The sequence below is a fragment of the Kwoniella shandongensis genome, chromosome 2 (assembly GCF_008629635.2).
Source record: "Kwoniella shandongensis chromosome 2, complete sequence".
Taxonomy (NCBI): Eukaryota; Fungi; Basidiomycota; class Tremellomycetes; order Tremellales; family Cryptococcaceae; genus Kwoniella; species Kwoniella shandongensis.
This window is the reverse complement of record NC_089288.1, coordinates 1,846,436-1,874,154: the sequence shown is the minus strand read 5'-3', so window position 1 is coordinate 1,874,154 and position 27,719 is coordinate 1,846,436. Positions and strand designations below refer to the sequence as shown.

At 49.8% G+C, this 27,719-nt stretch overlaps 8 protein-coding genes across 8 annotated transcripts; 2 read left to right on the top strand and 6 right to left on the bottom strand.

Annotated features, from left to right (window-relative positions):
• Nucleotides 1-744: 744 nt before the first annotated feature.
• Nucleotides 745-7,819, top strand: CI109_101343 (uncharacterized protein; the record flags this gene model as incomplete). The annotated part of the gene is made up of 14 exons (XM_065966949.1): nt 745-1,263; nt 1,326-1,579; nt 1,639-1,715; nt 1,771-4,236; nt 4,320-4,502; nt 4,554-4,724; nt 4,940-6,267; nt 6,415-6,609; nt 6,668-6,751; nt 6,808-6,871; nt 6,963-7,173; nt 7,269-7,422; nt 7,547-7,647; nt 7,729-7,819. The coding sequence occupies 14 exons, from the start codon at nt 745-747 to the stop codon at nt 7,817-7,819; spliced, it is 5,898 nt and encodes a 1,965-aa protein (XP_065823021.1).
• Nucleotides 7,820-8,043: 224 nt separating this feature from the next.
• CI109_101342 (uncharacterized protein) lies at nt 8,044-9,743 on the bottom strand (the record flags this gene model as incomplete). Its single annotated transcript, XM_032006416.1, has 4 exons — nt 8,044-8,599; nt 8,670-9,004; nt 9,121-9,163; nt 9,238-9,743. 4 exons carry the CDS (start codon nt 9,741-9,743, stop codon nt 8,044-8,046), a joined length of 1,440 nt encoding a protein of 479 aa, XP_031859251.1.
• Nucleotides 9,744-10,018: 275 nt separating this feature from the next.
• CI109_101341 (ATP-dependent RNA helicase ROK1) lies at nt 10,019-12,248 on the top strand (the record flags this gene model as incomplete). Its single annotated transcript, XM_032006417.1, has 5 exons — nt 10,019-10,105; nt 10,211-11,121; nt 11,196-11,393; nt 11,470-11,798; nt 11,878-12,248. The coding sequence occupies 5 exons, from the start codon at nt 10,019-10,021 to the stop codon at nt 12,246-12,248; spliced, it is 1,896 nt and encodes a 631-aa protein (XP_031859252.1).
• A 263-nt stretch (nt 12,249-12,511) lies between these two features.
• On the bottom strand, nt 12,512-14,065 carry CI109_101340 (uncharacterized protein; the record flags this gene model as incomplete). The annotated part of the gene is made up of 2 exons (XM_032006418.2): nt 12,512-12,742; nt 12,965-14,065. The coding sequence occupies 2 exons, from the start codon at nt 14,063-14,065 to the stop codon at nt 12,512-12,514; spliced, it is 1,332 nt and encodes a 443-aa protein (XP_031859253.2).
• A 708-nt stretch (nt 14,066-14,773) lies between these two features.
• On the bottom strand, nt 14,774-16,418 carry CI109_101339 (uncharacterized protein; the record flags this gene model as incomplete). Its single annotated transcript, XM_032006419.2, has 2 exons — nt 14,774-15,985; nt 16,395-16,418. The coding sequence occupies 2 exons, from the start codon at nt 16,416-16,418 to the stop codon at nt 14,774-14,776; spliced, it is 1,236 nt and encodes a 411-aa protein (XP_031859254.2).
• A 201-nt stretch (nt 16,419-16,619) lies between these two features.
• CI109_101338 (uncharacterized protein) lies at nt 16,620-18,521 on the bottom strand (the record flags this gene model as incomplete). Its single annotated transcript, XM_032006420.1, has 9 exons — nt 16,620-16,912; nt 16,984-17,215; nt 17,319-17,385; nt 17,448-17,636; nt 17,834-17,969; nt 18,056-18,095; nt 18,213-18,244; nt 18,306-18,363; nt 18,465-18,521. 9 exons carry the CDS (start codon nt 18,519-18,521, stop codon nt 16,620-16,622), a joined length of 1,104 nt encoding a protein of 367 aa, XP_031859255.1.
• A 5,421-nt stretch (nt 18,522-23,942) lies between these two features.
• On the bottom strand, nt 23,943-25,477 carry CI109_101337 (uncharacterized protein; the record flags this gene model as incomplete). Its single annotated transcript, XM_032006421.1, has 6 exons — nt 23,943-24,325; nt 24,401-24,494; nt 24,596-24,777; nt 24,865-24,923; nt 25,033-25,282; nt 25,405-25,477. 6 exons carry the CDS (start codon nt 25,475-25,477, stop codon nt 23,943-23,945), a joined length of 1,041 nt encoding a protein of 346 aa, XP_031859256.1.
• Nucleotides 25,478-26,024: 547 nt separating this feature from the next.
• On the bottom strand, nt 26,025-27,643 carry CI109_101336 (uncharacterized protein; the record flags this gene model as incomplete). Its single annotated transcript, XM_032006422.1, has 7 exons — nt 26,025-26,214; nt 26,295-26,406; nt 26,488-26,644; nt 26,768-26,938; nt 27,047-27,190; nt 27,270-27,387; nt 27,516-27,643. 7 exons carry the CDS (start codon nt 27,641-27,643, stop codon nt 26,025-26,027), a joined length of 1,020 nt encoding a protein of 339 aa, XP_031859257.1.
• Between the last annotated feature and the right edge of the window lie 76 nt (nt 27,644-27,719).

Below are 27,719 nucleotides of genomic sequence, written 5' to 3'. Positions count from 1 at the left end.
TATGTGTGTATGCATATCGCAGCATACCGTTTCGTTCACTGTCTAAGCATCGCTACGGGTACAAATCTTACTAAGAGAGCTTGAAGCTCATCGTAGGATATCTATTGTCGGGAAGATCGTTGACAAGACAACAAATCTGCTCAGCTTCCACATTTGATCATGGGTCCGCCACGATATACATTCTCAGGACAATCAAAGGTCGAATGTGCGCGGGGATAGATGTTTTCTTAGTGATAGGTGACATGCCTGTCGCGCAGTTGCTCATCAAGGGCTTCAGGCGTATCTCGATTGCCTTGCGCATGTATTGTTGTCCTCGTACATCAGCAGTCACACGCAAATGCAGATCAACTAAAGGGCAAACACCGTCATTCACATAGGCTTCGCGACCCAGCTGTCGCTTGACTGCGGTACAGGTACACCCCCAAGTCGTTGCATGGCGATCATTTGAGACGATGTTGGCAAGACTGTATGCATTCTCATCTCATAATAGAGAGTCTCCTGTGACTGACCTCCACCGACGAGTAGTTAACAGGATAGAAACACGTCATCGAGAAATTCGTTGTCAGGCTCATCCCCCGCCTCATTCAGGGTTCATTCATCACTGGTGCCATCTCGGACCGCCTTCACCCTCACTCACGCTATCGCACACATCCTTCTCTCTCTCTCTCTCACTATCACTACACCCAACAGACAGCTTCTCTCCTATCCCATCTCATCTCACCCTCTCCTCCATCCTCTCCCACGATGCAGCAGCCAAATCAATGGCAGCAGCAGCAGTATCAATATGCTCAACAGACCGGTAACCCCAACCAGGGGTACGGTAATCCGTCCTACCTATCTCAGCAACCTACCGGCTTCCCTCAAGGTATGCAACCGATGCAGACCGGTTTCCAACCTCAACAACAGCAACAACAACAGCAACAGCGACCACCTATGCCATCAGCTCCTACTGGCAACTACAGTTTCTTGAGTCAACCACCACCATCATCCTTTCGATCACAGCAGGGTATGCAATCTCAGATGACGGGGTTCCCAGGTGGAGGAGCGAGCGGTCTTATGCCTCAACAGACAGGATATCCAGGTGGTGGAATGATGTCACAGCCTACAGGAATGGGAATGATGAGTCAACCGACTGGATATGCAGGTGGTTTGACCAGTCAACAGACCGGAATGGGACGATTACAACCTCAACCAACCGGTATGCCTCACGATCCTCGGTTGATATCGTTGACACAAAGCTTCTTGCCGTCCAACTTGAGTCAGGTCAGTCGCATCAACTGAGAACTTGAGTCTTTACATGGTGCAATAACTGATATGGTACTTAGCCCTTCGCCCCATCGGGAGTGCCCCAGTTCGCCAACCAGAACGCACCACTCACTCAACAGTTCCAATCACTCCTTCAAAACCCATCCGTCAACACCCCCAAGATCCCATGGGCTCTCTCCCGTCAAGAGAAGAAGGACTATGACCAAATCTTTAGGGCTTGGGACACCAAGGGTGATGGATTTATACCAGGTGAGATGGCGAGGGAGGTGTTTGGGCAAAGTGGGTTGAACGATGGTGATCTCATGAAGATCTGGTGAGTGTTACCTGTTCACACGCATGTTACACTTAGCATAGCTGATTATATACTTATAGGAACCTGTCCGATGTTGACAACCGAGGAAAGTTGAACTTGCCGGAGTTCCACGTCGCTATGGGTCTTATCTACCGAGGTGAGTGTACCACATCCCGAAGTCAAGAGCTGTGCTGATCATGACCCCTCCTTAGCCCTCAACGGTAACCCTATCCCCGAGACACTTCCTGAGGAACTTGTTCCTGCATCCATGCGTGATATCGATACCACTGTCAATTTCATGAAGGATCTCCTTCGACACGAAGCTTCTTCTCGATCCAATACCTCCTCGCCCAGCTATGGCGGTACCCCTGTCTCTGCCGCTGCCTCAAAGGACGCACTCATGTATAAACATTCGGATGAGCGACCTTCCACTTACAAACCCTCTTCTCGACATCTCGATCGAAAGTCCGTTCGCTACTCCGGTGAAGACCCCGATGCCGGACTTCAGGACATCCGACGCAAGTTGCAAAACACTTCGACTTTGCTTGAGAAGTCGGCAGAGAAGAGTACGGAAGATGAAGAGCTCGAGGAAGAGATTGAGAACCTCCAATACCGTGTCAAGCGAATTCAGGATGATATCGAGTACACTTCCAAGGGCAGGAGAACCGCTGAGAAGGACGAGGAGAGACGAAAGCTGGAGAGAGAGCTTCTCTTCCTCATGCACGAGAAACTACCGGAGCTTGAGCGTCGACAGGAGAGGAGAAAAGAGGAGAGAGCAATGGAGGAACGAGCTGGCGTTCGTCGAAGAGACGATAGAAACAGGACTGCTGGCCGGTACGACGATCGAGACGAGTACGACCGGGATAGATACAGAGGCACATTTGATCGAGAGAGGAGCAAAGACAGATATGACGACAGGGACAGATACGAAAGACGCGACAGCCGTGATCGATACGACAGCTACGACCGCGATCGTCGAGACGAACCTAGAGACCGACGTGGCTCATACGAACGACCTCGGTCTCCCCCTCCCGCGCCTCCTCCAGCTTCTGTCGCTGCTGCAACATCTGCCCCTCCCCCTCCTCCTGCGCCAGCTACCAATGCATCTGTCCCTTCGACCAAGAATATGACTCCGGAAGAGCGAAAGGCTTACATCCGAGAACAAGCTCAACGCCGAATCAACGAGCGTCTCCGCGCGCTAGGTGTGGAAACTGCTCCTACTGAGAGTGCTGTTGACTCCAGCGTCCAAGATCGATTAGAACTAGAGAAGAAAGAGGCGGAGGAGAAGTCCAAGAAAGCCGAAGAGGAGCAAGCTGCTCGAGATGAGGCCCGAAGGAAGAGATTGGCGGAAGCAGGTGGAGCTACGGAAGAAGAAAAGCCACCTGCCTCAGCGGCTCCCGCACCCCCTTCTCCCGCTCAACCGGTCAAGTCTGCGATGAAGAAACCAGCAGCACCGCCCCCTGCGCCTCACTCCAGAGCGAAAGGCCCACCTCCTGCACCAAGCTCTCGAACTGCCGCACCTCCCCCTCCGCCTGCGCCAAAGGCTCCTGCTCCACCTGAGGAGGATCCTGAAGAAGTTGAGCTCAGACAGAGAGAAGAAGCTGCAGCCAAAGCTAGAGCCGAGAGAAAAGCTCGTCTCGAAGCGTTGCAGCGAGAGGAAGAAGAGGAGCGAAAGCACGAGGAAGCATTATTGGCAGCTAGGCAGAACAGAAGCAAGGGTCCCAGCCCTGCTATGAGCACTCCTGTGGCCGAGTCGGCACCTCCTCCTCCCCCTCCACCTCCGCCAGCACCGCCTGCTCCCCCAGCCGATACATCGTACAACCCATTCCGAAAGCCAAGTGGCGCTGCGGCTGTTGCTTCACCACCTCCTGCTGCTCCTGCCGCTGGCGGCTTCAACCCGTTCTTCAAGCCACAATCTGCGTACTCTACGCCTACTGGCGGACAAACACCATCAATCGATGCCCCGTCGGCAGCACCACCTCCACCTCCCGCTCCACCTGCTCCCCCTGCCCCTCCTCCAGCTGCCGCTCAAACTTCTCGCGCGCCTGTCCGATCGCCTCCAAGTGAACCAGAGTGGGAGGACATCACGGAGAAACAGGTGGACAGCGATGACGATAGTTCTGATGACGAGTATACCAGCTCTCGAGCTGGACGACAAGGTCTTGCTCAAGCCTTGTTCGGCAACATTCTTCCTGCGTCGATGCTGCCCGGTGGAGGATCAAGACCGTCATCGGCTGCTCCTTCTTCGCCAGTTGCGCCCAAAGCTCCTCCTGCTGCTGTGGCGAATCTCGGTGGCGGTAACCCGGAGCAAAGCCGAGGTGCCCTTCTTTCAGCCATTCAAGGCGGAGCGAGACTCAGAAAGGCCCAAACGGTCGACAAATCCGGTCCTGGTGCTGCTGGAAAGGTCGTCGGCGACGCTTCCCCTCCAGAACACATCAAAAACGCACCTCGACCCGCTTCACCAGCTGCTGCCGCCGCCGAAGCCGATGAGTCTTTCAACGTCAACCCTCACCGACAGAGCGTTGATTGGTATCAGGGCCTTGCGGCGGATGCGACTCACCCAGCTGCAAGTCTCTCGGAGAACCATGTGCTTGAACCGACAAAGGAGGAGGACGAGCCTGTTCCTGCGGGTCTAACCAACGGAAATGCTCTTGCTCCCGAGATCAATGTTGAGAATGGTGATGCATCGGATGATCTGGAGGAAAACTTTGATCTGTCAACAAGTGAGTTTCGGCGTATCAAACTGGAAGCTGACATGTAGCTCTTCGTGTCCGATCACTCTACGAGTTCCAGGGGACCAGAGACGTCGACCTTAGCTTCAAGGAGAACGTCGTCATCCTTGCGCATCCCGCGAAGGACCAGAGCAGTGATTGGTGGTATGGCCTTTCTGTGAAGGAGGGAAGCAAGGGATGGTTCCCCAAGAGCTACGTAGAGGAGATGACTGGTGAGTTGTAATACTGCTAATCGTGTTGCATTTGCTGATGCTGTCATTCAGTGACCCGTGCCAAGGCGATGTACGAATACGCCGCAGGAGAAGAGGACCAACTTCCCTTTGCCGAAGGCGACATTCTCGAGATTGTCGACAAGTCCGATGCGGATTGGTGGAAGACCGAGAAGGCGGGAGTCATCTTCCTTGTGCCAGCTGCATACTTGGAGGTTATCCAAGGTTAGTATCTTCTATTCTACCCTTTTCTCTTTTCTTTCATGTCGAAATTGCAACTTGTTTACCAATGAAATGTGTCTTGATCTGCAGGCTGAAACTGTGTTTTTTCTATATCTTCCTTTCTTATCTAAACAAATCGTATTCCTATGAAATTGCGTATCGAACGATTGCGAATTGGCCCTTCTACCACTGTACTGCTCGAACAATGTGTATTACAGGTGATACCTCTTCCGCTGATGTTGAAACTAACAAAGAACGAGGTCTCGCCGCCGACCCCGGCCCTCTCGAATCTGTGACTGAGCACCGTTCAGTCGACCGGGAACACTACAGAGTAGAAACAGCTGATTCGGTTGGTCTCGCGAACGCGAACGGTGGTGATATTGACTTGCGGGTACCCCGGCCTGCGGAACGACCTCGACCCGTCTCTCTGTTGTCTGTCAACTCGACCGGTATCCCCCACTCGCCCATATTAGTGACCGATGACGAAGGATATTCATCGTCTGATGACGATTCAGTCCTCTCATGGTGGTCTGACGATGAGGATCGTTCGAGCCATAGTGAAGGCGTGGACGACGACGAAGCGACTGGAACCGATGTCGGACACCATGTGAAGGAGAAGGAGAGGGAAGACGGGGAACGTAAACGACGTGAAGAGGAAAGACAAAAGATCCTCTCGGCAGTGGGATTGCAATTGAAACGAGAACCTCCTGGTGTACCCACTCGACCGCCAGGGAGAATCGCATCGAGAAGGAGACCCGCTCCGGGTGTACCTAAGAAACACAAGGAAAGAAGAAGAGCTCCTGCTGTTCCTTCACCTGATAAAACGAAGAAATTGCCCTTGTTCCCATCGGCAAGTATATCGAATCTGGATCTTACCACATCACCCACTGTTGGCGAAGAAGAAGAGGAAGAAGAAGAAGCAAACAAATCACCGAAATTGGAAACACAAGATGCTTATGCTCGTTATGAAGCGTACTTGGCTCAATCTCAATCGAAATCGCAAGCACAACCACTTCCCACTCCAAGTTCCGCCGTTCGAGATGGACAATCGAGTTATTCAAGACCCGTCAGTCAAATTATGACTACACCTCAACTTTCTGATCCAGTACAAACACCTCAATCACCCACTCCTTCGACCACCCTATCGCTGTCGACCTCACTTGGGAAGGAGAGTTCTTCCGGTGGTGGGGCCGGTGGAAGATTATCAGGATTCATGAGTCGTCTGATCGGACCTCTACCACATCATCATACAGGTAACGGCAGTAACAGTGGGAAACCAACGATATCAGGTCCGATCGTCACTCGTCTCAGAGCAGATTCAGATTTGACAAGACCTCCGACTCCAGGTACACCAATCTTACTAGGTACACCGCTGGGACCAGGCGCTGGCGGAGCAGACGAATCGTTTGGAAAGACTTGGTCCAGTTTGGTCGAACCTGGTATTGTGGAGACGATGGGACAGAGAGAGAGGAAGAGACAAGAAGCAATCTTTGAGTTTATTGCCACGGAAGGGGGATATAATAGGGATCTGCAACTGATCGTGGAGGTGAGTGTCTTGACAGCCTTTGAAAGCTGCGTGTACGGCGAATGATCGTTTGAAGTCGAGCAAGAAGAGTCACCATCGACACTTTTCCGCACACACTCCGTGTTCAAGGATGTCGTTGCTGACATGGCCCGTATTCCTCGCGCTTAGGTGTTCTACGCCTCCCTCCTCTCGATACTCGACGACAAAGCCCTCACTGTCATTTTCGCCAATATCGAAGACATCCTCCTTTTCAACACCAGTTTCTTGAGTTCCCTCGAAGGTAGACAGAGGAGCTGTAGGTTGTATATTGATAGGATCGGGGATGTACTCGAGGAACACCTAGCAAATGCGGGTGTGTACATGGTAAGTCATCTTTACTCAAATGGTATTGCTTTGGGTGTTGATCTGGTTGTGGATGTAGACATACTGCGTTAATCAGCATCAAGCCATAAAGCTGCTCCAGAGTCTGAGAGAATCGAACCCCGAGCTGTCATCGCATCTCCAGGTGAGTGTGTTACTACTCGTGTTCATCAATCGCAAGTGCTGATGTGTGTCCTGCAGAACATACGGGAGACCAACCCCGCTGTACGAGGCTTGGATCTGTCTAGTTTCTTGCTGATACCAAGTGAGTCGGGACGCGAGACGACTTTTCTAGGTGAAACGTGTGTGTGTGTGTGGCCAAACTGATACCTTTTCGTTTGTTCGCTCACTCGTAGTGCAACGAATCACCCGATACCCACTCCTGATCAAACAGATCATCTCGTACACTGATCTCGATTGCGACGCAGCATCCGACTTACCTCTCGTCTCGTCAGCTCTGAGGACCGTAGAAGGGATAGTTGGACAGATCAACGAGAGTGTGAGGGAAGCAGAGGGTGAAGAGCGATTGAGGGTACTGAGTGAAGATCTATGGATAGGTGGTGAAGGGTGAGTTGTCGTTGGCGTCTCACAACATCCAAAGCTCTATACCATCCTTGTGGACTGTTCCCTGAGGCTGATGCTGCGATTGCGATCGCGAACAGACGTCTCGACCTGACTGCGCCGACAATGTTCATGGGGCCTAGAAGATTGTTGAAAGAGGGGAAAGTGTCAAAGGCTAAATCGGGAAGGAAATTGACAATGGTCCTGTGTAATGATATTGTGGTGTTGCTCGATGAGAGGGATCTTTACCGAATGGTGAGTCCGCCTGACGAGATCGATCAGCTTGGTCGAAGCGTCTGATCCACTGGACTAGCGAGATGGAGAGTTGCATGTCGCAAAAGGGTTGTGCTGATGGCTGTTCTGCACGTACTCTGGTCAGCCTCTGCCACTACACGAAGTGCAAGTCAAACAGGGCCGGGACGAGCTTGGTTTTGTCCTGAAAGTGGACCAAAGACGAGGTGGTGATCTGATCGCATTACGGTGAGTCATATCCAACCGGACACTGTGGGATGCGATTCCTCAGTGATGCGGCAAGACGCTTACATCAAGGACTGTGTGTAGCGCGCCAACTGCACGCGATGCGAAGGACTGGATGATGTTGCTTGGGAAAGCGCGAGCAAGAGCCGTCGAGGCGAGAAGAGGAGCGGCATGATGAGGCTACTATGTGAATCTCATCACGAAGTGATCAGACGAGCAAAAGCACGAACCAACGCCCTAGTCAAGGGAGAGCTGCCTCATACGAGTTGAGATACTGTTTGGCACATGAGATCAAGACAACTATGCATTTGTACCGCATGAATACCAAAATAAAAGAGGCAGTAACCCTTACAACGTGAAAGACGACTTCTACCCCACACCGCTCGACCATGACTCCACTCACATTTCTCGCTTGACAACGACCGGCTCGTCGATATCGGCGACTCCATCCACCTCGTCCAACACCTCCAACACCTCTTCGACGGTTGTCATACCTGGTTTCTCGACCTCTTGCTCCAGATCATGTTCCCTCTCCATCTTGATTGGCACAGGCTGTATCAAGACATCCACCTCATCTTTGATCTTCTCCAATGACCCTTCTGGCTCGTACCCAACTTCAACCTTCGCAACTCCCTGCCCAACATCTCCATCTCCTTCATCTTCTTCTGTAAAAGTATAGATGACCTCTTTCCGCCCTACACTCTTCACACCTGCAACTCTCGCAGGACAAATTTTCCTCTTACCCAATAAACAAACATCACATCTTGGTCCGACAGGTAGACAAATCACTTGGCCGAATCCGACCAATAATGGGTTGATGGGTTTGTGTAAGTGCGGTGGGAGCCATGATTGGAGATTTAGACGAGTCTGTTCGGGTGTTTGGGTAGGTGGTTTGTGCCATTTCAGTCGATTGGTGATTCTGTGAACGTGGACGTCTACTCCGATACCGGCGTTACTGCGAAACACAAAGGGTTCTGTCAGCTACTACGGCTGATGATTGTCCCAAGGACCGAACGCCTACTCACATATTCCAGGCACATTGCAGAGCCAAGAAACCCATCTTGGGTCCTACACCTTTCAGCTCACACAACCCTTCTATCGTATTCGGTACATCCCCTTTCTCTTCACCTTCCCGCTCCAACAACTTCCTAGCCGCTTCTTGTATATAGTCTGCCTTTCTGCGCCAAAAGCCAACTTTGTTGATGCAGTTCTGGACGGTTTCGAGACTCGCGTCAGCGAGAGATTGGGCTGTCAGACCGCCTGGTAAGGTGTCGTGGAGGGTGGTGACGGCAGCTGAGGTGACGGGATCTTTGGTTTGTGAAGAAAGCATGAGGGAGATGAGCATGTGGAAACGGAGGGTCTGGAGAAAGGGAAATTAGCTCGAGGACCAGCGAAAGAGACGTGGATGACTTTCAACAGGAATATCTGTATTGGGGATGTTTATGTAGCGCCAAGTTGAAGACGAACGGTGCTCACCTTTGGGTCATTATCGACAATCGTCCTCGGTCGTTCGCAACCCCTAAAAGCACTATAGTCAGCATCAAATCCCGAGGGATCGGCCACAATGATGCTGTTGGAAGTAACTGCACTCACATATCATCAACAGGCGCCACAATCCCCTTTCTCATCCTCTCTATCAACCTATATTGCTCTTCCCACTTCGCAGGTGCAGGATGAGGTTTCGCCAAAGCCACTTGCGGGAGAGGTTTCTTACTTGCCGATCTTGGTGTTTTCGGTGTAGCAGCATCCTCAACTTTGACCAGATCTTCTACGTCTTCTTCCGCTTCTGCTTTGATGTCGAGACGGGGTTTCTTTCTTGGTGAAGGGGTTGAAGGAGCTCCAAACCGATATTTCTCAATGCCAAGCTTTGTCGTTCCCCTTATCGGGGAGACAGGTGTCGGCGCAGCAACACGCCGTGTGGTACGACGAAGCGAGACAAAAGGGCTTTTCGTTGTGTTCGAAGTATCGGCCAAGGTGGACGTCGAAGTGGAGGCGATCATCGGTGGTTCCGTTTTGTTGAGTGGAGCTGATGGGTCGGAGACCGTCGTTGGAACGCGCGAGGGAAAAGACCGCTTGCTCCGTAGTGGTATTGATGCCATCTTGACGACGCGCAGAAGTAGTATCTTGGAAGTTTATTCGATACGAGAGGTGATATGTACGATCGATGATTGGATCTGCCCTGCACGATATCATCTCACGTTATCTCTACTCATCTCCATCTGCTCGTTGACTTTCCCACGGTCGTCATCATCCGCCACACTGTTTTCATCCTGTTCCTTGTAGCTGGTTTCAAAAGTTGGAAACGTCTCTTTCAAAATTGTATCTCTCATCTCGGCTTGCAACCAACTATTAGACTAATATACGTATCAACACGATGGCGTCTGCATTCAACTTGCTCACAGCGGGTGGAGCGAAATTTGACAAACAGCGATTCAAGGGAGACTTTGAGCTCTTCACAGCGGTGAGTCATTCCATCGTCAATTCACAGAGAAGTTACCTCTGCTACCTGTACCACACATGTCTAAAGTGGACCTCATGCTGATCAATATTTCATGGCTTGTTGCAGAAACGCAAAGACCGAAAGGGAAAGAGCAAGCAGCTCGACCCTTCCGCTCAATCGTCTTCCGCCCTTCCACACTCTCTCGACTTCTTCGGAGACCATCCTGCCCAACCCCAAGCTCAAGCTGCTCGACCACAACCTACTGCTGAGCACGACGATGCCTCCGACTCTGGTTCCGAATCCGATGCTTCATCGTCATCTTCCTCTTCGTCAACTTCTCGACCTGCTCCCCCTCCTCAGAAAATCACATTGACAGGCCCCGAACCCCTTCCCACTTCATTACACACCAACCTCCCTTCTTTGCTCACTCACTCTTCTCATCCGATCTCTTCGCGAGCTGGAACTCCGCTTCTTTCCGCTCTCAAAGCTGCCAACATCCATTCTTTATGGGGTGTTCAATGTGCCGTAGGAGGTTCCCTCTTAGCAGGACACGATACGATCTGTGTCGCGCCAACTGGATCAGGAAAGACGTTATCGTACGTCTTACCAACTCTGGTACAGCTCGAAGATCCAGCTAGAAGTCTTCGAAGCAAAGATGGAGAAGTTGAGGAAAGAGGAAAGGGAGCGAGAGCGCTCATTGTGGTGCCAACTCATGATTTGGCGGTACAAATCTCTGGCGTCGTGAAAGCCGTGACAAGGGGTAGGAACTGGAGAACACTCGTGCTCACAAAAGCTACAGAGAAGGCTATTTGTGAGAGCTCCCCGGGCGGTGGCGTAGCGCCAAAGGCGGCCAACGGGGAGAATGAAGATGAAAGTGAGGAAGAGGACGAAGAAGAGGATGATGAGTCTACGGGCAGTGTGAATGAGTTCGCCCAGAATGAAAGTGTGGACACAAACGCTTTGGGTATCGATATCCTCATCGCTACACCGGAAAGATTGCATCATCTCGTCGAGTCTCGCAGGCTCTCGTTGGCTTTGTAAGTGATCCCAGACGCTCTTTCATCCTCTTTTTACAGTGACACATGCTGAAGTCTTTCCTGTCCCGCTGCAGGACCCGACACATCATAATGGACGAGTCAGACCGTCTTCTCTCTCCCGACTTCCTCCCTCAGGTCGAGCCCATCATCAACGCTTGCTCGCATTCCGAAGTGCAGAAGTGTTTCTTGTCAGCAACGATGCCTGCCGGTGCTGAAGAGTTGGCGAAGAAGTGGTTGAGGGACGGTGGTGTGCGAGTTGTTGTCGGTGTCAAGTGAGTAACAATTGCATATGACTTGGTCGGGTAGTCGCGACTTGTACTGATCATTGTGCTTAACCCTTGCTTTCAGAGACTCCGCCGTGACTACCATCGACCAAACTCTCCTATACACCGGATCCGAATCAGGCAAACTCATGGCTCTTCGTAATCTCATCACAACCGGTTCTCTTCCATACCCATCACTCATCTTTGTCCAATCGATCGAACGTGCCGACGAACTGTACAAGACTCTTGTGCTGGACGGCGTCAAAGTCGACGTCGTACATGGTGGTAGGGCGAAGTCGAAGAGGGATGAAGCGATCGAAGCGTTCAGACTGGGAAACGTTTGGATGTTGGTCGTCACCGAGGTGTTGGCAAGAGGTATGGACTTTAGAGGTGTTAAGGTGGTTGTGAACTATGGTGAGTTTTAGCTTTCCCTAGGATGGTGGAGTCTGTTTTGCGAAATTAAGCTGACTCCATATTTGCGTGTCTCCCATAGATTTCCCACAAACTGTCCAATCTTATATCCACCGAATCGGTCGTACAGGTCGAGCCGGACGACCCGGAAAGGCTATCACATTCATCAACCTAGAAGACGGACCTTACCTCCGCACTGTCGCAAACGTCATGCGAAGTTCAGGTTGTGCCGTCCCCGAATACATGTTGGACATGAAGAAACCGACCAAAAACGAAAAACGACAATTGGCAAAGGCGCCAGTGAAGAGAAAGGCAGTTGGAGGAGGTGGAAGGGATTTGGTCAAAGAGGAAGGCAGGAAGAGGAGACAGATGGTAGAGGGAAGTAAGAGAAGGACGGTCAATCAGGAGGGGAAAGGACAGGCGAAGCAGGGCGAGGTGGATATGAACGAGTGAGGGAGGTCTCGTATCTCATTGCATGCAAGCATTACCTGGCGTGACTCAACTCCCAATTGCGTTCCTGCCGGACTATGTCCGTTGCGGCGAGCATTTCCGATCATATCGAAACCATCCTCAACAACAGTATCAATACATTTGTCCGGTATATGTTTATATGCTAGTGATTGTTCAGTTCTAGTTGGAAATATTGAATAATGATTTCCATCTACACCCTCCCCTTGCTGTCTCGTTTTTTCTACGCGCTACAACTCAACTCACGCCTACGCCCACACCAACCCCTTTCTCGTACCTAGGTCTCGGTCCCAGCTCAATCTCGCAAGGCCATATCGCCCTTCGAGTCGGTAGGAGTTTCGGTTTGGCGAAAGGACAAAGACGATGTCCATAGTCGCCATAGCCATAGGTATGATTCGAGGTGTGGAGCGATCCACACTGGTCGCAGTGTCAGGAGATATCACGAACGCGGGTGATGGTGGTTCGGTCGTTCCCGGTTCCTGCAGGAGAGGTCGATGTCAGCATAGCTACAGATTGGAGGTATTTCGAGGGGCTCATAATTGAACGATAGACAAGGAGGCGTTCGGTGGAACGATGCAAATAGCCAAGTGATTGCTGGCAGTGGAGGAGGAAAGTTTGTTACGAATAGTGAACTTACGATCACAACAGTCGCATTTCCTATCCCCTCTCACATACCCAATCTTATCAAATACCTCGCCTACCAACTCCCTGCCAAAACCCTCTCGCATGGGTAAATCCTGTGGTAAACCCGCTTTCACCGCGTCCTGAATAAGTCCCTCAACCTCTCCCCATCCAACACCACTATCATCATCGTCATCCCTCACCATCTTTGTGAGTATATGTCCGTCATAGTTGACGAAAGTCCAGCTGGTATTTTGAAGAACTGATTTACCGTCCGATCCTGATGGGAAGAGGTTCTTGATGGCTGTACCTAATTGCCAAGCTCTATAAGACCATGGTGGACCAGGAATATAGGTCGATTTGGTGCCAGGTGACACGAATTTGGTAGAACTTGTAAGATGGGAAGAGAAATGATAGATGTTTCGACAACCTTGTAAAGAAGGTAAGACCTGATGAACTATATCGTGTACACTGAATTCTTTGAGATTGGTCCACCAACCGTCTTCTCGAAGTTGAGTTAATCGAGCGACCACTTGATATTGTCCCAATACCGAAATTTCACGATGTTCTTCCCATTCTTCGGAGGGTACGACACGATGTGCGATGCACAGTTTGGAAGGTTGAGAGCTCTTGGCGAGAGCTTCGAGGAAAGGTGGATTTCGAACTCGATCGTATGATGTGGGGATGAAAGTACGGATGGAATCGACTGCATCGGGTAAGATCTGGACCGAGTCGAGATTCGGCAAGATGTTCGATGACGAGAAAGATGCGTTTGAAGCAAAGTCGAGGAATGAGGTGGAGATTGTATCGGAAGAGGGTAGTTGATGGATAGTCAGATGTCGAATTTGTCGCAGAGCGTTGAGATGTCGAAGTGTACTGTTCGAAGAGGAGAAGTATCGTCGTGATTGAGTCGCCTCCTCAATCTTCGTTTCAAGAGCTTCGATCTCTCCGGACATAGACGAGTCGAGCGTGAGCAGCGCGTCGGATCTGCTATGGCGTATGTCGACTCGACGGTAGACGAGCGGACTGAGAGCGTAGTACAGATCGGTGGAACATCGCTGTACAGATGCAAGAGTACCGATCAATTCGTTGTCTACCAGATGTTGAGCGATCCGAAGGACGATATCGACCGGAAGGGGGTCATGATTCTTGTCGGCAGCTAGTGGCCGGGTGACAGACATGGTCTTGGGGAGGGAGGAGAGTGGTATAGTCATGTTCGTTCCAGATGTATTCGATTGTCCCGATTATGCTGGAACTGTTGCTGGCCAGAAGAAGTCGGTTTCGAGAAACGATATCGTTTAACAACGCGTCGCTCACTCTTCCGCTTCTTGGCCTTTTGATGGAGACCTGCCCTCTTTGACCCTTACCATCCTACGTTACTGGCGTCTGTTCCGTTTTTTATCTGATAAACGAGATTGTGTGATGGAATTCGAAAAAGATGTCGGGTTGATCTAACGAGCGATGTCACAAATCGGCCGATGACACAAACTCGGAGCGGCCGACGCGATACGGAACCTGATTTCAAGAGGCCAGGCCGATATTAGTCTCACCGGGAGAGGTTCTAACAAGAGAGATGATGGATATGGTATGCATCGTGGCGTGGTTGAACATAGCCTCTGCCGTGAGATACGGCTTTGCATAGCAGTCAAAGTCGTGAACCATTTCGATCTCGAACATAGGGTGATTGTCAGATTTGTGTGGTGTGGTTCCTGCTGCTATGCCACCTGTGGCAGAAACATCATCGCCATGTAGCACAGTAATCTGTGCCTGAGGATGATTGTGCCATCATCGCAGTCGCGGACAAATACGATATGGACAAGGTAACTGAGTACGAGGTATATAACGAGAACTCAATTCATCGCTTGACCGACCGATACTCATCACGCATGCTATATCGCTGCACCTTCGTCGTCCTCGACTAACCAGAATTGCGGAATGTCCGCTACAAAGCCATCACCCTCACCCTCCTGACCGTCACTCAACCTTGATATGATCTCTGAAGCCATACGATCTATATCTTCCTGCATCACTGCTCTCCCGTCCCATGTCGGTATCGTGCTCACCGGATTGACAAACACGTATTCTGGTTGCAACGCCCGTGTTCCGCCACGATAATCCAGGGATGGTCCCATCTGACACGATTCCCTCATACTCACTCCTCTCAAAGCAGCTGCGATCTGATTAACTCGTAACCCTCGTACCACTCCTCCCATATCTGGACATTTCGCATGTCTAGAAAACACTATAGTCTGCTTCTTCACTCTAGCCTTCCCCCACACCGGACACAGGACGATAGGTTGAAGATGAACGTTCTCGTATGTCGTTTCGTCTAATGTGGGAAAGGAATCGATGAGATCGACAAGGAAATGTGCCAGTGGGGAAGGTGCAAGATCTGCCTCTTCACTATCGATTAGAGTGGAAGGGTATTGGACCACCAATCGTTTCGGTGAGAAATCATTGAGAACTCGAGGCATGATCGAGTGTGTCGTCCTCGTGGACGGTGGGACTCCGTTGGTCATATTCCAGTAAGAGTGGAGTCTCACTTTTCTCGCTGGATCAAAGTATCCCCGTAACGATTGTAGTGCGGGAGGGGTCAGAAGAAGTGTGCTTAGACGGGGAAGTTCGTGCATCGGTGTTCTGCACATACTCGATTGAGGTCCTGGCAGGTTCGATATCGCAAGTGTGCGTACGAATGACAAGTCGTTTTTCCTTCGATGGCAATATCGTTCAACGTTGAATAATGCCTCTTCCTGATCATTCGGAGACGTGGACGATGAGGAACAACAATTCCAGTCCGTTCGATAAGCGGTGTCTGGAGGACCATGTCCATGATAAAGGCCGCCGGTATGTTGTCGAAGATCAACGGCAAACCTCGAGAATAGGGCAGGCGTAGCGAGGATATACAGTCTCTTGCATGTCTGTCTGATCGCCGCGAGTGTGCGAAGGAGTGACTCCAAAGCGAGCTCGTAAAAGATATGGTGGAGGATATCAGGCGGGAGAGAGAGCAAGCTAGGTCGGTCGCGGTTGCCGGTACAGCTCGGCGTCATTTTGATATTCTCGTAACCGGCGCCCTGACGTGGTGTCGTGAAGATACAGTATATCTAGGTTATTAGCGTTTGCTCAGACCCCGTCGATGCTTGGACAAGGAGTGAGTCGGACCAGCTTGATATGAAGAAGTCTGGGTTCATGGCGTTCCTCGCATGCATACATTAGCATGTCCACCTTTATATTTATACAGAGACAGGAAGCGGAACGACATGTACTGGTAGGATGGATGACATTCGAAATGGCGTCGTTATGACCGAGTAAACAAGGAACACCTGACCAAACCGAACACCGAGATCTCCTCCCCGAGATTCCAACCAATGATCTACAAGTTAGTTAGACCCACAATTCGCTTTGGCTTGTTATGGCTTGCTATGGCTTGCCTTGGCAGTCCTGAAAGGGAGAAGGGGAACGCATCCCGTACTACAGCAACACATGTACAGCACGAGTACGTCGTCGGCGTACCAAAGAAGCGGGACAGATGAACATGCGAAGGACTGAAACCTCGGTTATCTCTAGCCTAGGAAGGACATACGTACTTCGTGCCTCACACATCGGCATTCGTACCGCCGGCGTGATCAACATGCAATTGAACAATACACATGGTGAGCAGAAACTGCATATCATGCCATCTACTTTCTAGTTGTGTCTACAAACAACCCATATGCGTATGCTACCCATCCACTCCACTTAGAATTTGAACACATTGTCCGAGGTGAAACCAAGCTCCTTAAGCGCACCTTGCAGCTCGCCCTGCTTCATTCCGTCCTTGGGACCGGCAAGAGAGGCAACCTGAGGAGGAGGACCACAGACGAACGCCTGGACCTTGTCCTCGGATGAACGGGGGAAGACCTTGTTGATGGTGGAGGTGGTGATGAAGCCGGTCTCGCCCTTCCAGCCCTTGGGCTCTTTGTCGAGAACGTATTTGACCTCGAGTCGGTCAGGATATTGAGAGGCAAGCGCATCCCACTCATCCTTCAACACTACGAGACCAAACATACGTTCCTTAGCTTTACGACGTAGAAACCAGGGAGTAATTCTATTGCCCACTCACAAATATCCTTCTCGGTGACGTTGGAGAACAATAGAGTCCACTTGGTCTTGTCCTCGGGGATATTCAAAGAGTGAGTGATGAGTTGGTACATGGGGGTGATACCAGATCCACCAGCGATAGCGAGTCCCTTGTCAAAGGTGTTGGGCTGGTACTTGTACTTCTGGATAGGACCCTTGAACATGAGTTGTTGACCGACCTTCATGGATGCCATGTAAGGGGTAATTTTGCCGTCCTAAAGGGCAATTCAGTGTCAATTCGATTACAGACGCCGGAAAATGGGACTATAGAAGCTCAACGCGTAACCGTTGGGTCGGAGTCGTGACTAAGCGACTCACCTTGTATTCCTTGATCAAGAGCTCGATCGAACCCTTCTGGTCAGGGGGAGAGATAGGAGTGTAGGGTCTGAAACATCCGATCAGCATCGCATATGACAACAACCCCACGCAAAAACGTGATACACTCACCTGATCACAGGCTTGCCCTTGGCGTCGACAACCTTGTCCTCGCCATCAGGGGACTTGACGACCAAACAACTCGCAGGGTGACCACCGGCGACCTTGTCCTCGCCATCCTCTCCGAAGCTGAAGTGGTATCGCTTGGTGTTGTGGTTGTAGTCCTCAACTTTGATGAGGGTGAAAGGAGTCCATGCGTCGCTACGGGACCGTCAGACATATTAGCTCAACTTCACGATTCACGAGAGAATGATGAGCGAGCTTGACTGGGGGTCGAAAGTGAATGACGAATTGCAACAGTAGTTTACGATAATGGAAGAGTTGAGGATGGATGGAAAAGATCGGTAGTCGATAGCCACGATGTGGACGACGCTCATAGTAATCAACGTCTTACTCACCTGATCAAAGCACTGATTCCAACACCTGCATCGGTCTGAGCCTGAACATCCTTCACTTTTGCCTCGCCTTTTGAAACGAGTGCCTTGGCCTTGTCCTCGGCCTGGTGAGCTTTGGCAGAGATCTCCTTCTTAACGGCTGCATAGTGGATCGAGCGTCAGCGCAACACGAGGAGTACAGTTTGGGGTCGTCTGTGATCGAAGAGAGAGAGGGTGATCACTTACAAGGGTCGTACTGAAGGTAAGCGTAAGCACCGATACCAGCCTACAATGACCGTCACCCATGGCAAATCAGCTCAGTGTCCAGCGACCCTCCAGTGCCTTTTCTCTTGCCAATGGCACGCAGCTGGCTTGATAAAGACGCAGAGGAGAAGGAACGTACGGCTCCGGCAGCAGAGAGCAACAGAGGCCAGTCTGCGATGAACGGTGTATCAGAATCACTCCCTCTACGACATCGTCGCTTGATCATACTCACTAGCACCACCAGAAGCGGGAGCAGTAGCGTACCCTCTGGCTTGAGCAGGGACTTTTGCCTACAACGGATAAGCACACGTCAGCTCGCCATTGTCAATGGAAATGCAGTCGACACCTGAGCGATCGATGAGGGAACAACGCAGGGAGCAGCTAAACTCACGGCCAACGAGGGTCGAGCAAGACGGGCAGAAGCGAACAATCGTGCAGCGGATGCCATTTTTGAGGAGAATTGAAGGGTAGTACGAGAAGGGTAGATGGAACGAAACGATTTCAGATCAACAAGAGGTTTGACATCAAGGCCGATTGCGATCATTGACAACTTTCCGGGTTCAGTCGGATTACTGCTTGTTACGTAACACGGCTGTTTTGTCCAGTTGCGCTTTGCTTCCCTGTGCATGCTCCAGTCCGAGTCCAGAGATAGGTGGACACAGTCAAGCAGCAAGACTGATGAGCAGAACAAGGTGGTCTGTGATGCTTCACCGTTGGGGCTGATGTTCAGCAACTTGGCTGCTATTCCAATGTCTGTGTATCATGCAACGTGATGCAGGAATGCTTCACATTTACCTTCTTTACGACCTCCCCACCGAGGGCACTATACACAGCTGTACTCCATACTATTCTCCCATATATATACACAGATTGTGATAAACCAGACCATCTCCTATGGTAAACAAACATGGTTGCCAGTGTTTCTACTCCTATACCCCTTGAATATGTCACAATCACGCTAGTCCATCTGGACCGTTCAAGTTGACCCTGCCCATCACCAAGATTCTACCAATCCACAATCCTGCACACCCAGAAACACTTCCTAGATTCATCAATCTCCCCTGATCTACTGTTCAGTCCAGCCATACCTGACCAGGGCCATCAGGGAGATTAGATCTGCCCCTAGAATTTTTGCGTGGTTTTCCTTGTGACAATGATTGCGTGGCCCTGCTTGGCCAGGCCAATGCTTGGGTTTCAGTGCTTGGTGACTGTACTGATTGAGAGCAAGTGCTTGGCAGAGCAGCTGTTCCTACCCTTGAGAGTTTGTCAACATCTTTCGCTTGTTGGGAAACTGGCACAGATATATTGGAATTTGATGCCTCGTAAGTTGCCTTGTTCTCAGAACCCACACTGATCTGAGACTCTGTGTGCAAACTATGGCCCTCCATGCCGGGTCCATGATGGGATTTGCTTTGAGAGTCTTGGGCTTGAGTCTGAAGAGGTGCAATCAGCCGATAAGGCGATTGTGAAGGCATCAAACCTGAACCGATTTGAGTTCCACTTTCGGCGGTAGACATGGGACGGCTTGCTGATGAAGAAGTGACTTGGTTCTCATGGAGCCGGGGGAAGTGTTGCTTTTTGGGTGAGAGATGGGAAGATCTGTTTGGGGACAGCCACCACCTCCCGCGTCCTAAATTGTCCTCAAAATGCCATTCATCCCATTGCTGGGTTGACAAAGGCTGCTTTTGACGAAGAGATTGGTGGTCTGATGGTTCTTTCAATTGACTCAGATCAACCTTGGAGTCAAGCTTATTTCGCAGTGCCGCTTCCTGCAATAGCTGTGCAATGTACAGCCGCCCATTTGGAGTATGGTGAAATTTGGTGTTCTGTACGTATTGTCTTAGATAACCACTCATGACTCTGGATACAGTGTTGATTTCATGAGCCTTACTCCCATCCCATCTGAAGTTGGAAATAAATTATGGAATTTTGTTGACCCTGCATAGGTCCTCCAGAGTATTAACAATGACTTCCCTCTGTTCCTTGTTGCTGTCTAGGTGTGTGGGTAAATTTGTCCCAGGTTAATGACGATCTGGTCTTTGGCCTTCATATTGATATCATGGAAGGTGAATGGTGGAGGATAGACGAAAGCTGACTCACTGGCATATGTCTCCTCAAAGCTGGTACCCATTGTCATCCGGGACAGTAAGCTGCCTGGATATTTTCCATCTTCCTTAGGTTTGGACATAGCAAAAAGTAACACAGTACTATCGGACTCTTGGAATAGTATCGAGGGTGTAGAAGCAAGAGACTATCAATACTCAAGATGCTGTACTGTAAATCACTAGTTGATTCAGTGAAGAACTGGGGACTCACAAGATTGTTGGAACAGAATGATGCAGAAATGTACACTACTAAAGACCAGATTGAAGCAGATTCAATAGTTATAACAGAGCGACACCTGAAGTAGACTTGATTGACCTGGGCATTCAAGGGAGGCAGGTCCATGAAACACCAAATGACTGTCAGAAGAAGGCATCCTTAAAAGAAGGCATCTTTCTTTAGCCAACCTCAAAATGGCAACATTGCAAGTATCTGAAACAAAGAGATGTGCACCATCCTTCCTTACAAACAGCACAGAGGGTCTTGCAAAACACCTTTGTTCAGCAGCCAGCAAGGCAGTTGTCAGGATACCACCGAGGGATAAGGGAAGTGTTTCACAACAATGACCATGACTTGGCCTACTGTGATACTGAGCAGGCCGTAGTCACATAGTGGCTATGGCAACAGGAATGATCATGGCTTCATCAGGAGTAGTGGCAATGAGAACATGAGCTGTTTGTTTATCACTGCCTGCATATTTTCTAGGTGTTTTGATGAATTACACATACCTGGGGCAAAGCTAATGACTGGATCCGGGCAGCTTGGGGGGTTTTATACCTTTTGGAGGTAATCTCTTGACAATTATGTGACTTGTTCAGCTCATCGAGATTCTCAGACTACCAATGCACAGAACAAGTCTCGGAAATATGACCTGCAAAAGCCTTCTGCAAACTGCTGAAGGCTCATTGGAGAGGTGGACATGTGGGAGTGGCTGGCAAGGCAATACTGTCACGACCCAGTACAACTGAACGAACGACTCATGTTGTGACACCTCGATTTGGCCTCCGAATAGTTCAACCCGTCATCTGTTGGGAACTAGTTCAAAGTCGTCCCGGGAACAACTGTCGTAGGAGATGACCGATTTGACTGGACTAATCGTTCCCACGGTTCTCGTAGCATCATTGGTACTGATATACATGAGTACAGGACTCATACATAGTTATTCCTGTGACAAATGTATATTCCTCTGTCTAGCTCACTACTATCGTACAAGTGCAGTGTTCTGCTAGTCAATCCCAAGTCTCGTACACTCAGTACTCGACTTGTACAATTCGGGATGGGACTTAGTCCTATTCGTATTTCCCAATAAGGCCCGTCAAAGACCCGCCTCTGACAAATGCTGACTGTGCCATATGGCAATGCAATATGCTAGCTGTCGTTTTAGCTCTAATCACACATGTGGCTTCTACGTGTCATCTTTGCTGACCTTCCCGCTAAGATTCTCAACACAGGATTCTAAAAGTTACTCGAGTGGTCATCTTCTGAGAAGACCATTGAATGGCTCAAGCCAGGTGGCAAAAGGCTACTTCCAAAAGGTATTGATTCATCAACCTTTTATAGCCAGTTGTTCTCTCTCCTGTGCAGCCCTTATTTTAACTACAACGCATACACATACACAATTGCTCTTGCACCCTGTACTTCCTGCCACATCACAACTACACCTGTCATCACCTTACATCACAATACTGTTCCTCCTTATTTTACCATACTCATTACTTGGTGAGATCCTTGCAGTTGAGACCTCCAAGCACAGATTAACATATCCAGGAATTGACATCACAACATCTTGGCTACCACAACACAGCACCGATTACACGATCGGACACAAAGTCTCCCTTACATCTGTATCAAAGACTCTGTCAGTTAGAATGCCACCTGGTAAATTTTCTTGGGGAAAAAGTCATTGGTGTCTTCACTGAGGCTCACTGGTGATTATAGGTACACTTGAGATCACAGATAGCAAACCCTCAACTGTGTGTGTTTTGGAGGAGGACTATGTGTGGGAAAGGTTCAAGACCTCCCTTCCCAAATACAGAGAGCTCCGGAGAACACTTGTGAATTGTGAAAATGAGGCAATAAAAAATGATGCAGCCAGAAAAATCAGCTGGCACAACCTATCAAACATCCTGAGCTTGTATGAATGCACATTTTCACAGTCCCATGATTGTCCGCTCAATTCTCAAATTACAAAGGTCTTGCAGCTGACAGGACCTAAGAAAGGTCCTGGATATTTTGAGTGGTTCAATTCAGCAATTTACAAACATGCAAAGGACTCTCACACTTTTGGACCAGTACTCTGCACAAATGCCCAAAAGCTGACTGGGAGCAATATTGCAAGAACAAGGGATCAGCCTGGCAAGGTTGTAGGTCTGACACAGCAGAGTTGATGTCAACAAGCTCACAATCAGGATCTAACAACAATACAGGGGATACCTTCTCTGATGTGCCGAGTCCTGTTACCGAGTCTGCTGAATCCCATCGTGATATGAATGATCAGATATCCACAGTTTCTTCCTCACCCTACCTTCCACCCTTCCCTGACGAGTGCATAACTCTGCAGGGCTTACCAGAACTCACAATGGGTACACAAATTTCAAGCACAGAAGGTCAAGAGACGCCTGAAGGACAAGAGATATCTGGAGGACAAGACATACCAATATCTTTACAATCTCATTCCAGTAGCCAGCCGCTAAGACCTCTCAGTGGTTCCCAGTGTTCAGATCTCCAGGATGATTATAACACCATGTATGATCAGCAAGACGTCTTCATTGGTGATATCAACTGGGAAGAATTCCTAGATCCCAGCGCACTCACAGAAGATACCTCAGCATCACTAAATGAGGACAACCGGGATAAGCTTTTGGATTGGATAGAACAGCAGTACACAGATGATATCTCACGTCCGTTAGACTTTTGAATCAGTTTGCCAAAACCAGCTAGAGACTGTAATCGTACGTATGCTTGAAGGCAATGCAATGGAGGAAGAACAGAGAAATGCCCTAAGCACCAAGCATAAGTAGGATCCGGTGGCTAGCAATGAGGCAAGGTTGCAACAGAGCTAAGTTGGAACTTGGAGTGCACAAAAATGCAGTTGTTGACATCACAAATGTATGCAGTGAAGGAATGTGTGAGCAAGCAGTAGAAAAAGATGGATGTGAAGTATTAGGAGGACCAAATGTGCTGGGTCCTAGAAGATGGAATTGATGTTTGTCTGACAGTATAAGGTGAATGACAATTGATCATGGGAAGTAAGAGACAGTACCCATCCCCTTTATACCCTAACATACAGGTTGGGCTCGCAAATTTGTGCACTGAGCATTAATAATCCTTTCTCTGCTGACACAGACAAAGGGACACCATGGCTCTTGAAACATACTCCTTGATGCAGCAAAACTCCCAGCTACCAGTCGCCACACAGGCTAACACAAAAGACTGGAACTGACACGCAAAATCGCTTACGCCAACTAGTTTGACAGTGAAGAGTTGCATCGGCTCTTGAAAGCGATCAGTACAAATGCGCGCGCTACAGCAGTCGTGAAATGGCGCTAGGAAAAGCAACAATCTCTTGCGCATCCCATCCCTGAAGCTGTCCCACGCTGGTACCAAATGCCGAGGCTTCCCCTTGTGTTAGCCACGGCGTTGGCCCGTGTAAGTGTCGGGATTATTGTTACCGCCAATGGTCTATCACTACATCTGGAATTGACTACGACATTGTCCAAGCTGGATATACAATCGGTCCCATCTTGTGGAGATAGTGGTGTACCTTTTATCCAACCTGACCGTCCAATCCACCTCTCCCTCTCATGTTCTTCGTATACCCTACACTGACCGCTCCCTTCCCACTCACACTCAATGGCTCACATTTTGGCGGGCCCCTCTCCCCACTCCCAACCACATTCTTCAACTTTCCCAAACCCGTGATCTCGATCTCTACCTCGTCTCCAGACTGTAAGAATTCGCCTGTTGACAGACATACTCCCGCAGGTGTACCTGTCGCGATGACATCGCCTGGTTGAAGGGTGATACCCATTGAACAGGTCTCGATGAGTGTTGGAATGTCGAATATCAGTTCGGAGGTGTTCTGGTATTGGCGACGTTGACCGTTAAGCCGAGTTTCCAGGATCATGTTCTTCCAGTCGAGTACGGAGGCTTTGCAGGACCAATGAGATCGTCAGACCAAACAGAAATGGGAAACAGTGAGACGAGGATGCCTTCTTTACTCACAATGCACAGCATACGGTCCCATCGGGCAGAATGTGTCGAGCGATTTGCCGATATAGAACTGTTTATGATCACGCTGTCTCTCCCTTGCAGTGACCTATTAGTATCGTATGAGTCAGCGCAATGTGAGATACCTCGCTACAATTCGTTCACAACGCAAATCGCGAACACAGAGACGCCTTGGACAACATCACTCACATCATTGATAATAGTCGCTCCCCAAACATGATCCCACGCATCCTCTTTCGAGATTTGTATCCCGCCTTTTCCGATAATGATACCCAGTTCACCTTCGTAATCTAAGGATTGGGTAACTTTCGGATGAGGATAGATCTGGTGGCCATGTCCTACGATCGAAGTCGCTCGCTTGGTGAATATGACTGCGGGAAGGGGCACGTTAGCTCGAGTGAAAACAGAACGCAAGGAAGAATGATGGTTGACGGTACAGGATGCAAGCGTCAACTCACCTGGAAAGTCGGGCTGCGCTTTCGTGTCACTCTTATCGTATCCGCTGTTATGGAACTCTCTGTGGGGACGAAGCAACATCAGCAAAGCTCCACCCAGTATTGATCGGAGCATGTTGCCCTCCCTCTCGTCTCAGATTTCTATATACTATGTCTGTCCAGTCGACTCACACAGCATGCTCCTTATAATTCTTCCCCACACATATAACATCCCTCCCTCTCAACGGCGCCAATACCTCTACGTCTTCAATCCTCTCAACCGGCGCACCGTGTAACAGACTCCTATGTGTACCATCCCATTCTTCGATCAAGTGATGCATAGATCGTACGGGGGTGTTATCGGGGAATCGGAGAGGTGTCACTTGTTGTTCCAAGAGGTCGACGAGACCTACAATACCCTTCGGATAGGCTGCCGAGCGGTCTACACGTGTTAAGACCAGGTAGTGGTCAGCTTTCATATCAGTCCTACTAGCAACAGACAGCAGACATGGCCTTTGTGCTGGGTAAGAACACAGTCAGATGGAGAGGGGGAGATGCACGTACACGACATGAACTTCATGGTAGAGTCGGTTGATCCCCGTCTCTGCTTCAGCTTCTCGAACATTTTGCTTGCCATTGTGATGTGTTGAAGTGAATGTTGTTGTCAAGACGTAGAAAGGATATTGATTGTGAGAAGATGAGAAGATGGGGATTGGATCGGATATGGTAACAGACTAGATTGAATACGAGCAAGCAGGTGAGACATGACCGAGATAGAGTTAATTGAGGAGCCCCCGTGGTCGTGACGTGATCTCGGTGACAAACCAAATCGGGACGCGAATCACCCCTTGCCTTGTCGTTTTACGTGTGGATGAAGAGGGATGCGTCAGTGAATAGGGTGTGCGCACCGCTGCGTTGTGTTGCAGCTCAAATATACAGGCGCAATGCATCCTTGCGGCTTAGGTGTATCACAGCTGTTGTACATTTCCAGCTCTCTTGACCACTAGCTTCGCCCCAACTTGGACGTGTCTGATCTGACCTCCGATACCTAGCGAGCGTGGGGCGTGGTCTAAGCCCGCGGGGACGAAATGGATTGGGTCATGTATATCCAGACCTGCTGTATACGTGTCGGACTGAACGAACATATATGCATCTATGTCTCTCGAATGACCCTATCTATCCCCTCAGAAGTTGTTATGCAATTTGTAAGTCGGTCCAACCTCCTCGTAAGGATACTTGTCCCTCCAGAACTTTGCGATCTCCTGTCGTGTGCACACCCACACATCGGGCTTGGTAGCGATGTAGGCCATGAATCGTTTGAGCGCCATAATCCGACCTGGCTTACAGACGAATCGGTTGTGCATGGCGACAGTCCTGCGGAGCGGCGGATTAGGTCGTTATGGAAGGTCGGTAGGTGCATGTGCAGTTGCAAATACGGGGCACACGGCACTCACATCATCTTAGGTTGACCCTCCGCTCCTTCGGCGTATAGTTGATCGAATTCTCCCTTAAGAAGTTCAAACCAATCATCCGGAGATGAAACACCAGTACCACCAGCGACGAAAACTGACCATAAAAATAATCGTCAACAATTGTCATAGTATATGAAAGGTACTATCCTGAGATATATAGACCCACGTCACTCACATCGATGATCGTTGGTACACAACGAATAAGGGATCATCAACATCCCCTCATCTTTACCACCATACACTTCAGCCGAAGCGTCAGGGATCCAATAAGGCGTATCTGAGGCGTAGGTATCGGAGCAGTAAAGCAGAGGGATACCTCGTTCTTTGTGAACCTGCGAGAGAGGAGAAAGTCAACAACAAATGCTTGGTGGAGGTGGCGTAGTTAGGCAAGCTTATAGTTGTGACCGTTTTGGTGCGGGTGGGCAGAATAGGAGCGGAAGAGCAAGGCGACTTACCAGCGATCTGACCAACTTCTGCCTCTCACTACCGTTACCCAAGAACCAACCCGTCGGGACATCTTTCAGACCACTGGCCGCTTGTAATCTATCAAAGGACTTGTTGATGTGTGTCTTCTCTTCCGCTATGTTGTCGCCATGTACACGCCATCGATTGCCGTGGCACGCGATCTGAAAAGAGGAGTCAGCTCTTCGATTTCGCAAATGGATGGGTTGTCCGTAGAAAAGAAGTACAAAATTGAGACGCCATGTTGGACTCTATGGCTACTGCAGACTTACCTCATGTCCGTCTTCTACCAACATCTTAGGATAAGGTCCCGTCACTTCGAACGCTCGAGCACAAGTCCAGGTCGTCCACCTCCATCCATATTGTCGAAACAGCTTGATGAGTCTCGGAAGACCCGATCGAATACCATATTCGAACTGCACGAGCATCAAGACATCAGCTCTAGTCCGTGGTTCTGGATCGTTTATACGATGGTGTGATATGACAATGACATACCATCTCTTCGACCATGATATCTCGTTTTCCCCCACTTGTCGCTTTTCGCTCATAGTGCAGTTCGTGTAAGTTATCGCATGACTGCTCATCTCCGTTCCACGGGGTCTGTTCAGCTCCTCTGCACGCGCACCAAAAATATCAGCATCAATTCCCTTATCACTGGTCACCACTATTGCCGGCGAAAAGGCTGTATATACCGTTGAAATGGGAAGGGCGACAACCTTGTCATGGGCCGACGGCACTCACTCTTCGTAGTTAAGCACAAAAGATACTGCAATCTTGTTACCACCAGGCCAGAGCTCAGTGGGCGGCTCGAGGCCGTATCCTACAAAGTCTCGAGGAGGGAGATAGAACGGTTCGGGGGCTGATACCATGGTTTCGAGGTTGTGTGAGGTCAAGCTGATGCGGTGCAGCTGATGCTTCGTTCCGAGTGGGACGAAGAAGTCACAA